Raw genomic sequence first — 11108 nt, 5'->3', positions numbered from 1 at the left:
GTGAGGCATCCTGGTTCTTGCAGTTTACTGCAAAACCAGGAATACAAAAAACCTCAACTGCTTGTAACTCAACCATTATCAGGTCATTCTCAAAACTTAAGGGCCTAGTGGTATTATCGCTAGACTATTAATCCAGAAACTCAGCTAATGTTCTGGGGACTTGGGTTTGAATCCAATTCAATAGGAAAAATCCTGAATTAAGAATCTACTGATGACCGTGAAACCATTGTCGGGAAAACTCATCTAGTTCACTAATGTCCTTTAGGGAAGGAAATCTGCTGTCCTTATCTGGTCTACGTGTGACTCCAGAGCCGCAGCAATTTGGTTGACTCTCAACTGCCCTCTGACATGGCCTAGCAAACCACTCAGTTGTCTCAATCACCATCACCTCGAGGGCAACTAGGGATGGGCAATAAATGCTGGCCAGCCAGCAACACCCACATCCCATGAAGGAATTAAAAAAAATGCAGCTGTTGCATGATCAAATATCCTGATTGGAAGATAGAGAAACTAATCTTTCCTGAAGGTGTTAACTTCGATAACGCTCCCCATTACAGATCTGGAAATTTAAGAGTCAAAGGAGCAATCGTCCCAAAGAGGAACTGAGTGTAATCATGAAAGCACAACACAACTTGTTGACATTGTGTTTTTTTTTTAAAGTACAGAGTTAATATGTGAAGACTGCCGCACGTGGAGATATAATATGGATGATACAGCCACAGATTGACCACTGAGACTTTATTGGATGTTGACTGCCACGTGCACTTTCCAACCACATCAAACATCATGGACAAACCAAACAATTTTGTCCATCAGGTTTGCCACCGCAAACGTCAAGGTTTTTCTTGTTCTTCCTCATTTTGTTGTTTTGAAATACTGTCCATTGGATACAAGTAAAAAAAAACAAAGCGGTTCTGGTACAGGCTTTAAAGGAGTCTGCTTGCATTGGTCAGAAATCCACAAGTTCCAGGGTCTGATGTTTTGGCCCTGCCAGGTGTTCAGCCATTTAGAACCATATGCACCAATTCTGGGGAACAAATAACATGAGCAACGTGTAAGATTTTGGGGGAGAAATGTAATGAAATACAAAACAATTACTGAACCCGTCATTCGGACTTTGTTCTGAAAGCACTGACATTGTATTGATCACCTTCCCTCCAACACTACTGTACAATGGCTGTGGTGTGCCTTGTACTGACCTCTCCCAGCCAGAAGGCATCGTGGTGACACCTTCGCCTCGAGGCACAGACCATCCTGGATATATATCACTGTCATAGTCACTGGGTCAGAATCCCAGAACTCCCCAACTAACAGCAAGGTGAGACGAGACAGCTCAATTGCAAGGTTCACCATCACCTTCTCAATGACAATTAGGGATGGGTAATGAATGCTGGCCTTACCAGTGTCACCCTCATCCTGAAAAGGAAGAAGACAATTTCACACTCTTTTAGATCTTGCTCAAATATTTTCAATGACACATATCCACAGTGGCACAGTGGTTAACACTGCAGCCTCACAGCACCAGGGACCTGGGTTCGATTCCCGGCTTGGGTCACTATATGTGCAGAGTCTGCACATTCTTCCCGTGTCTGCGTGGATTTCCTTCCACAGTCCAAAGATGTGTGAGTTAGGCCATGCTAAATTGCCCCTTAGTGTCAGGGGGACTAGCTAGGGTAAATTCATGGGGTTATGAGATAGGGTGGGATTGTGGTCGCTGCAGACTGAGGGCCGAATGGCCTCCTTCTGCACTGTAGGATTCTACACTAAATTCTCTCAGTGTACCCAAACAGACACCAGAGTGTGGTGACCAGGGGATTTTCACAGTAACTTCATTGCAGTGTTAATGTAAGCCTATATGTGACACTAATAAATAAATATTTTAGGAGCATTAAACAGCCCCATTGACTGTTGTTCTCCTTATTTCTCTCACTCTGGTCTCTGTATGTCCTTATTCCAAAACAGTTACAACGTTGGGTACATGTTCACTCAAACAAGACTCACTGGTTATTAACCATTACAACTTAACTATAAAATAACAAATGGTTTAAGAGATGGATTAAGAGATTGGTGAGCGAGTGACACACAATATTCCACTACCACCGACAAATAAGGAATTGTCCAAAAATAGAACAGACTTCAAGACGCGAGAAGAGAACTAAAAGAAACATGCAAATGCGTACCATGGGGATCCATTTTAAACAGACATGATGTGTTTGACAAAAGCTGTCAAAAGGGAACAAAAATAAATTAATAAAACAGAACAGAAAGTAAAATATCAAACTAATTTGCACAAAATGCAAAAGAAGATACAGAAAAATGAAGGGACATGCCTGAGCTTCTTTGAACACCTACCCTCATAGTTGATGCAGCCATTGGCGTCTTCCTGACCTGTCAGCAGTTGTTCCACCTGATCCTCTGTCAACTTCTCACCTAGTGTAAGGAGCAAAGATTGAAGCATCAATATTTAAAATAGACAATCTCCTTCCCCTTGCAGTTTACCAGTGCAGCAATACAGCACTTAACAACTAAACCCACCAGAAATATTAACCACCTGCCCCTTGGTAATGTGTAGGTGTTGGATTTAGATGTCCAGAACATAGGGAGACCAGGCCAGAAAACAACCTTTTATTGCTGATTTGTGAAATCTCACATCAGCTGCCAAGCAAGAGAGAGGAAAAAAAAAACTATTAAACGCAAACAGATCAGCCAGACACCAAAATTGCCAGGAGAATTTGGGATGGAGAGTGTGTGCTTATTGAGCAGGTGCCCTTGGAGTCCTGACTGAAGCTTCATGGAGCAACATCAATGAGAATATTTCGACACCAACAACTCAGAGTATTTGTGCACCCTGATTTCACAGCCCGCCCTGCACTGTCAATGCATTGCCCCCATAAGCTCAGATACTTCCCCCAACACCCCTGCCATGCCCCAGCCCCTCAATAGGCTCTGGCACTAACCCCATATTGTCTTATACATGATTATTAGCCATCACTGGGGAGGCAATGGCCTAGTGGTATTATCGTTAGACTATTAATCACAACCACCAAGATGTATAGGTTAGATGGATTAGCCATGTTTGGGGTTACAGGAGTAGAGGGCCTGGGTGAGATACCCTGTCAGAGAGTCGGTGCAGACTCCCTGGGCTGAATGGCCTCTTCTGCACTGTAGGGATTCTATGATTTATCTCCTTTCTGGTTGTGGGATTTCACTGTGCACATTTGGCCAAGAGTGACCACATTTCAAAAGTAATTCCTTGCCTGTGAAACCTGTTCTGGAGCTATATAAAGAACTGTCTTTTTGTTCCTTACAAAGTGAAAAACAGGACAAATCCCCTCCCTATCCCATTCCCACACATAGACAGCCCATTACATCCTAATGTTACAAACACTTTGCTTGACACAAAATGTGTTGGTTGCATCTCATCCAAAAGAGGACAGCAAACACAGAGAATAGAACCTTATTAAGAAAGCAATCTTTCTCGACTGGCAAATTCTATTTTGTCACCAACAGCTTCCTATTTATGGTGGTCAATTTAACGATAGAGCTTTGGCATTGTAGACAGTGCCCGCATCATACCCAGTGCCCGCATCATACCCAGTGTAGCCAGAACATGGCGGAGCTCAGCCCCCATCACAGTGCCGTTGCCTTCCTTGTCAAAGACACGCAGACCCTCAACAAAGTCTTCATATGAGCCCTGTTCCTTGTTGTTGGCCATGGTTTGGAGCATGGGCAGGAACTGGTCAAATTCAACGGCTTTGCCGGTCATATCTAAAAAGAAAGACAACAAAAGGCAAATGATGCAACTACTCCAGTCTCGGAAAACAAGGGTTGCATAGAATCAGAATGGAACAGTACAGATGGAGGCCGTTAAGCCAAAGTGCCTATGCCAGGGACCTACCATCAGCGGTGGGGTTGTTCAGGATTTTCTTCACCTCAGCATTGGTTGGATTCTGGCCGAGAGCGCGCATAACATCCGCAACCTGGCCGTAGGTAATCTTCGAATTACCAGTTCTGTCAAAGAGGAGGAAAGCCTCCTTGAAGTCTAAGGGGGAGAGAACATAACAAATACACACAATACAGAATGGGTGAAAACTTGGAAGTGAACAAAAGTTAATGGACAGCACTAAAAGAACACACCTGGCCCTGTTGCTGCATGATCCTGATGGGAACTGCGGACTTAGGTTAAATATGCTACAGGTAGAAGAACTATGCACTGGACATCATGAGCAGGAGTCACAGTGAGTACGTTGGCTTGTATGCAGTGCAAAGCATTTAGTAATGCATTACTCAAACTGCTCGCACTGATTTGCATATTCAAGCTAATGTTTTAGCCTTTTAAGGACATTCCTTTTGAGCTCATCTCGGATTCCTTCTGGTGAAGTGCAGAGTGGGCGTGGCTAGCTTGGGAAAAATCCCAAATAACTGTATCCAGATGTTTCATTGTGATTCTGTCAAAGACACACAGCTATTTATGAGCAAACCCAGAGAGTGCTGGCTGACTGAAAATAATTAACATCAGCTCACTGTTTCTGACAGTTAGTCTTCTCTCCGTTCATAGAGGCCATTCGGCCCATCAACTCTGCACCACCCACAATCCACCCAGACCCTATCCCTGTAACCCCACGCATTTAACCTGCTAGCCAACCCCCCACCCCGACTAAGGGGCAATTTAGCTTGGCCAATCCATCTAACCCACACATCTTTGGACTGTGGGAGGAAACCCACGCAGACACAGGGAGAACGTGCAAACTCCACACAGACAGTCGCCCAAGGCTGGAATCGAACCCGGGCCCCTGGCACTGTGAGGCAGCAGTGCATTGCAAGATAGCCTTTAATCCAGTCTTCTTTGTGCTTATTTAATGGTTTTTTAAAATCCCTTTTGTGTCAGGACCAATAACCACATAAACGGAGCTAACCAGAGAGATTCAATTATTTTGTTCCATTTAATACAAGGCAACATTTGAGAATGTCAGTTGGCACAGTTCTGGGATGAGTGATCCCAGTGACCCTTAACATTTCCTCTGCTGATGTTTCCACTCGGAGTGTGTGCTATGATTTAACTAGACTCACAGAACCGAGTAGAGGTTCTCAGTAACAATCTGGAGCTCACATAGCAACCAAAGAGCTGGCATCCAGAGTAAGCAAAGGACCAGGTACCCAGAATTACCAGAAATATAGTTACATGGGTGTGAACAAGGCAGCCAGTATGTGGGCACTGTGCCAGCTAAGGGTGGCTCTGCCACCTGAATATCATTTTAAACATTTTTGATCAGTTTGCTTCCAAATTACTCATTTTCTGTTTAGCATTGCACTTATCACACTCGCTTAACCACTCGCCAGGGATTTTATTGCCACAAAATCCCTGATTGGAGTCCCTTACCACCATCCCCGAGAGCTCTCCCTACCAGCACACGATCAGCTTTCTCAATACTTAACCAACAAAACGTATCAAACACAGCGCCGAGCCCAGCACCCAGACCCCTGCGCAGCACCCAGACCCCTGCGCAGCACCCAGACCCTCTGCCCTCCCCACCAGTCAGACCCACAGATCCAACCCACAACCCTGCACGGCACCCGCATTCACAGTACCCAGACCCCACACCACCCAGACAGACACACCCATAGCATCCAGAACCCACAGCAACTCCAACCTGCACCACCTACAGCAACCACAACCCTGTACAGCACCCAGAAACCCACACCCACAACACCCCAATCCCTGCACAGCACCCCGCACCCACAGCACCCCGATCCTTGCACAGCACCCCGCACCCACAGCACCCTGATCCTTGCACAGCACCCCGCACCCACAGCACCCTGATCCTTGCACAGCACCCCGCACCCACAGCACCCCAATCCCTGCACAGCACCCCAATCCTTGCACAGCACCCCACACCCCGATCCTTGCACACTACCCCGCACCCACAGCACCCCGATCCTTGCACACTACCCTGCACCCACAGCACCCCGATCCTTGCACACTACCCTGCACCCACAGCACCCCGATCCTTGCACACTACCCTGCACCCACAGCACCCCGATCCTTGCACACTACCCCGCACCCAGAGCACCCCGATCCTTGCACAGCACCCCGATCCTTGCACACTACCCCGCACCCACAGCACCCCGATCCTTGCACAGCACCCCGATCCTTGCACAGCACCCCGCACCCACAGCACCCTGATTGCTGCACACACCCCGCACCCCAATCCCTGCACCACCCAGCCAGACGCTCCCGCACTCTGATAGAACATAGACCAGTACAGCGCAGTACAGGCCCTCGTTCAGGCCGCGGCCACATTTGGGCCTTTGCGGGTCTAATGCAAAGAGCGGGTGGAAATCCCACAGCTTCCCCGGGATGGAGGGGGGGGGGGGGGGGCAGCCCCGGCAATGTGGGGGCCCCACCAGCCCCGGCTGATTGCAACAGGAGCGGGGAGGTGGGAGGCTAAACCTGGGCCGGAGCCGCGGGCTTTACCCGGGGGGAGCGGCGCTGGACCGCGCGGGGAGGGGCGGATGAAGCGCTTCTCACCTTCCTGCTGCTCGGCGCTGAACTCGATCTGAAAGAGAGAAGAGAAATCCCCCAGACGGAGGCAGAGTGAGAGCGGGTCGGGCACTGCCTGCCTCTCCCCGGGGGGACAGGCACTGCCCCGGGGGGACAGGCACCGCCCCGGGGGGGACAGGCACCGCCCCGGGGGGACAGGCACCGCCCCGGGGGGACAGGCAGGGCTGTTAGCCGGGGGCCTGACACTGAGCCGCCCGCAGCACAGAGCCAGGGGACTGCGGCACCGCTGTCCCAGAGCCACTAAACACACTTCAGTGCAACACTTACCGGCCACCTCGTCTGCTGAGAATGACTGAAAAGCAAGAAGAAAAAAAGAGAGATTGGAGACATTGCAAATGCACCCGGAGGGGAAGCAATGAATGAATGAATGAAAGGGGCAGCAAGACCCACCATGACTGCGGATCGACAGAGGAATAGCAGGGCACTCAGGAGGCGTCAAGTCTCTTCCTGCAGCTTTGCTCCTCTCCCTCCTCACTGCCTCGCCTCTTATTTATGTGGGAGGCTGGCCGGGGGCAGTGGCATCAGGTGTCGGGCACAGCCTGACCCTCCCACTCCTCCCGAGTTCTTTAACTTTCTTAGGGCAGGAAGACGCGGCCAGAAATACACCACCCTGCCCTATTTTGGGAGCCAGGAGTCTGGGGCACGTCAGCACATTTGGCCAGCTCCTTGACAAAGCTTCATCTCTCTCTCACCCTGCTAGAACTGTCCTCTCGATGTGACTGTCAAACCCTTTAAGGGGGTGCCCGGAGTCCCTGGAAGGCACTGTTTAAAAGCACATCTATAAAAGGATCCTGGGCACTTTCATTGTGGATTATTTATATCATGGAGTCTCTACAGTGCAGAAAGAGGCCATTCAGTCCGTCGGGTCTGCACCGACAACAATCTCACCCAGGCCCTATCCCCATGTATTTAGCCTACTAATCCTCTTGACACTAAGGGTCAATTTAGCATGGCCAATCAACCTTATCCACACACATTTCGAACTGTGGGAGGAAACCAGAGCATCCGGAGGAAACCCATACAGACACAGGGAGAACGTGCAGACTTCACACAGTCACTCAAGGCTGGAATTGAATCCGGGTTCCTGGCGTGTGAGGCAGCAATGCTGCCCAGGTTAGAGAATTAGATAAAGCAAAAAGGTGTGACTATGAAAGGGGGTGCTGTTCATCTCCTTGCTTTTGACCTGGTACACTTGCCTAACAATAATCTAGCCAAGTTCCGCACACATGAGGACGGCCTAAACCGGGATGTTGGATTTATGTCACACTATCAGTAACCCCCACAGCTTGCCTCCTGGACTTGCAGAATCTCACTGGCTGTCCTGTCTGGAGACAATACACATCTCTTTAACCTGTGCTTAATGCTCCCTCCACTCACATTGTCTGTATCTTTAAGACCTGGTTGGCTGTAGAGATTCGCATTCTAATCAGTATTCTGTAACTTGATTTTGTGTCTCTGTGCCCTGTTTGAGAGCAGATTTCCACTCCATCTGACGAAGGAGCAGCGCTCCGAAAGCTAATGGCATTTGCTACCAAATAAACCTGTTGGACTTTAACCTGGTGTTGTTAAAACTCTTACTAACAATAATCTACCCAGCTCTACCTTAGAAATTGACCCCTACCTAGCCTTCAGCATCTTTTGGGGAAAGCAATACTGGAATTCGGTTACCCTCTGGAAAATGTTTTCCAATTGAACATCTACATTAGGTTTACCAAGCCTCCTGGATTGTCCTGGAGTCTCCAAGGATTGAAGATCAACCTCCAGTATATTGCTGAGTACAACGCTGGGGAAATACCATCGGGACATTAAAAAGATTGTTTTCTTTCTTCACTTTCTTTGAACATTTCTGTTTGACCAGATATAAAACAATTTAAAATAGGGAATTCAAGGCTGTTTGACTGATGGTCAATCATCATCCAGCTGAGTAATGGATCTTTTTGCTTTCCAGTTGGAGTAGGAAGGCAGTTAGATGTGTTGGTTAACAAATGGCTGGGGATGGGGGGGCGGGGGAGAGGTGGAATCGAGTGATGAAACCTCCAGGAATACATTAATACATTCAATCTGTTGGCAATCCTACTTCTGAACTATTTACATAAGAACATAAGAACGAGGAGCAGGAGTCGGCCATCTGGCCCATTGAACCTGCTGCGCCATTCAATAAGATCATGGCTGACCTTTTCGTGGACTCAGCTCCACTTACCCACCCGCTCACCTTTAATTCCTTTACTGTTCAAAATTCTATCTATCCTTACCTTAAAAAGATTCAATAAGGTAGCCTCAACTACTTCACTGGGCAGGGAATTCTACAGATTCACAACCCTTTGGGTGAAGAAGTTCCTCCTCAAACCAGTCCAAAATCTGCTCCTCCTTATTTTAAGGCTATGCCCCCTAGTTCTGGTTTCACCTGCCAGTGGAAACAACCTCCCTGCTTCTATGTTATCCATTCCCTTCATAATTTTATATGTTTCTGTAAGATTTCCCCTCATTCTTCTGAATTTCGATTATAGTCCCAGTCTGCTCAGTCTCTCCTCATAAGCCAACCCTCTCAACTCCAGGAATCAACCTAGTGAATCTCCTCTGCACCCCCTCCAGTGCCAGTATATCCTTTATATTATAGAGAAATGTTTAAATTAAGTAAATGGTTGATTGGAAATATGTCATGAGAAATGAACATTAGAAATGAAGCAGTTCATAGAAAACAAATTAGTTGTCAGCACAGACCCCTTAGAGGAGGTTGTGTGGCGGAGTGGGTAGTGTCCGTGGGTCTGAACTGCATGCTTTGGTTTCAAGTCCTACTTCAGGATGTGATGGCCAAGGAAGATGTGTTCACATCGAGGCCAACATGTTGAGGATCAACCTGCAAAATTCTTCCAACGCGTCAATGGCAGACGGTAAGAGCGAGAGAGACTCCTGGTCAGCCATGCTTGATGCACCCCTCAAGCTTTAATCTTCTGGAGTTAGGGACTTGGTCCAACAATAACCTTGCTCTGGGAACAGGTGAAAGTCTGCTTTGTGCACCACTCGGTGTGGGACGAAAAATGAGTGGAAGAGCAACAACAGACCCCTTGAGCTGTCCAAGGTCACAGAGGGCTGATTCTGAGCCCTTTGGTGATAGATCGCAGAAGTCAAACCTTTTTTTGCCTCAAAATCACCTGCTCAAGCACGCTATTATAATTGTCTGCCTGCTAATTGCCACTATCTGACAGTATAACTCAGTGATGATGGTCCTGTATCATTCTGAGCAGCTACTGAAACCAATGCGAAAGCTGCATTCAACCATCATCTGATTTATACTCCCTGAGAGAAATACTGCTCCCCAAGGAAGAGTGCTCTATGCCCGTGTGGACAGCCAGTGTGTGTTCCATGGAGGGATTTGAAAACAAGGACGAGATTTTTAAATTCATGGCATTACTGGACTGAGAGTCATTCTACATCAACTAGCACAGAGGTGAACAGGACTTAATGTGAGTTAGGATATGGACAGCAGAGTTCTGGCTGAGCTCAAGTTTACAGAGGCTGCAAAGTGCAGCACAGAAGGAGACCATTCGGCCCATTGTGCCCGTGGCTGCTCCTCAAAGGGTTATTTAATTAATCCGACACCCCTGCTTTATCAATAGTCTTGCAAATGTTTCCTTATTAAGTAAATATACTTTAAAAAAATTTAGCATTGAGTATATTTTCACAATCCTTTCAGGCAGTGTGTTCCAGGTCATAACAACGTGTCGCACATTATAATCTTCTCATCTCCCCTGTTTTTTTTTGCCTTTCTTAAATTTGTGTCCACTGGTTACAAAGATCCTGTCAGTAGAAACAGTTTCAAAACACTTCAAACTTTGGCACAGCTCCATTAAATTTCCCTTTAACCAACTGTGTTCTGAGAAAAACAACCCCAGCTTCTCTCATCTCGTCATGTAAATAGCAAAGTCTCCTAATAGCCTCCCTAAAGTGTGGTGCTCAGAACTGGATACATTATCTCAGCTCAGGCCTAACCAAGATTAGCGTGACTTTCCAGTTTTTGTACTCTCTGCATCCATTTATAAAGCATTGGTCCTGTCTGCTTTTTCAATAGCCTTCTTAACTTGTCCAGCCGCTTTTAGGAATTTGTAGGTAAAGCCCAGGTCCCTTTGTTCCTGCGTCCCTTTAAAATTATAATAACCATTTATCTTGTGTTTGTCCCTTGCCATTTGTCCTATGAAATGCTATTGAAATTGTCACAATGGGCTGATTTGTTTCCAGTCGTCTATCAGAAGATTGTCATCTTGGATTTGGACTCCATGTCAGGGTTCATAGGATGCTCAAAGCTGCGTCGCAGGTAGAGGCTGTGGTTAAGAGGGCGTACTGAATACTGGCCTTCATCAATAGAGGAATTGAGTTTAGAAATCAGGAGATAATGCTGCAGCTGTATAGGACCCTGGTCAGACCCCACCTGGAGTACTGTGCCCAGTTCTGGTCGCCTCATTACAGAAAGGATGTGGAAGCCATAGAAAGGGTGCAGAGGAAATTTTCAAGGATGTTGCCTGGATTAGATGGCATGCCTTATGAGGAT

General features: G+C 47.2%; 1 protein-coding gene across 3 annotated transcripts in view; it reads right to left on the bottom strand.

Moving 5' to 3' along the window:
* Positions 1–721: 721 nt before the first annotated feature.
* The window catches only part of LOC144503850 (myosin light chain 3, skeletal muscle isoform-like), a 44952-nt gene continuing 34565 nt past the window's right edge, over positions 722–11108 (bottom strand). Inside the window, exons 1-7 of one of the 3 annotated variants that reach the window (XM_078228817.1) lie at positions 6953–10808; positions 6830–6854; positions 3899–4042; positions 3595–3768; positions 2353–2430; positions 2181–2223; positions 722–1027 (exon numbers count right to left, since the gene is read on the bottom strand). In XM_078228817.1, coding sequence (XP_078084943.1) covers positions 2195–2223; positions 2353–2430; positions 3595–3768; positions 3899–4042; positions 6830–6854; positions 6953–6955 — 453 coding nt within the window. In that variant the 5' untranslated portion in view covers positions 6956–10808 and the 3' untranslated portion in view covers positions 722–1027; positions 2181–2194. Of the gene's footprint in view, positions 1028–2180; positions 2224–2352; positions 2431–3594; positions 3769–3898; positions 4043–6529; positions 6855–6952; positions 10809–11108 lie in introns of those variants that run through there. The other 2 variants (XM_078228815.1, XM_078228816.1) reach the window with 2 other exon arrangements.

The sequence above is a fragment of the Mustelus asterias genome, chromosome 14 (genome assembly GCF_964213995.1).
Source record: "Mustelus asterias chromosome 14, sMusAst1.hap1.1, whole genome shotgun sequence".
NCBI lineage: Eukaryota > Metazoa > Chordata > Chondrichthyes > Carcharhiniformes > Triakidae > Mustelus > Mustelus asterias.
Note: the sequence above shows the minus strand (reverse complement) of the source record. Positions and strands in the feature narration are given on the sequence as shown.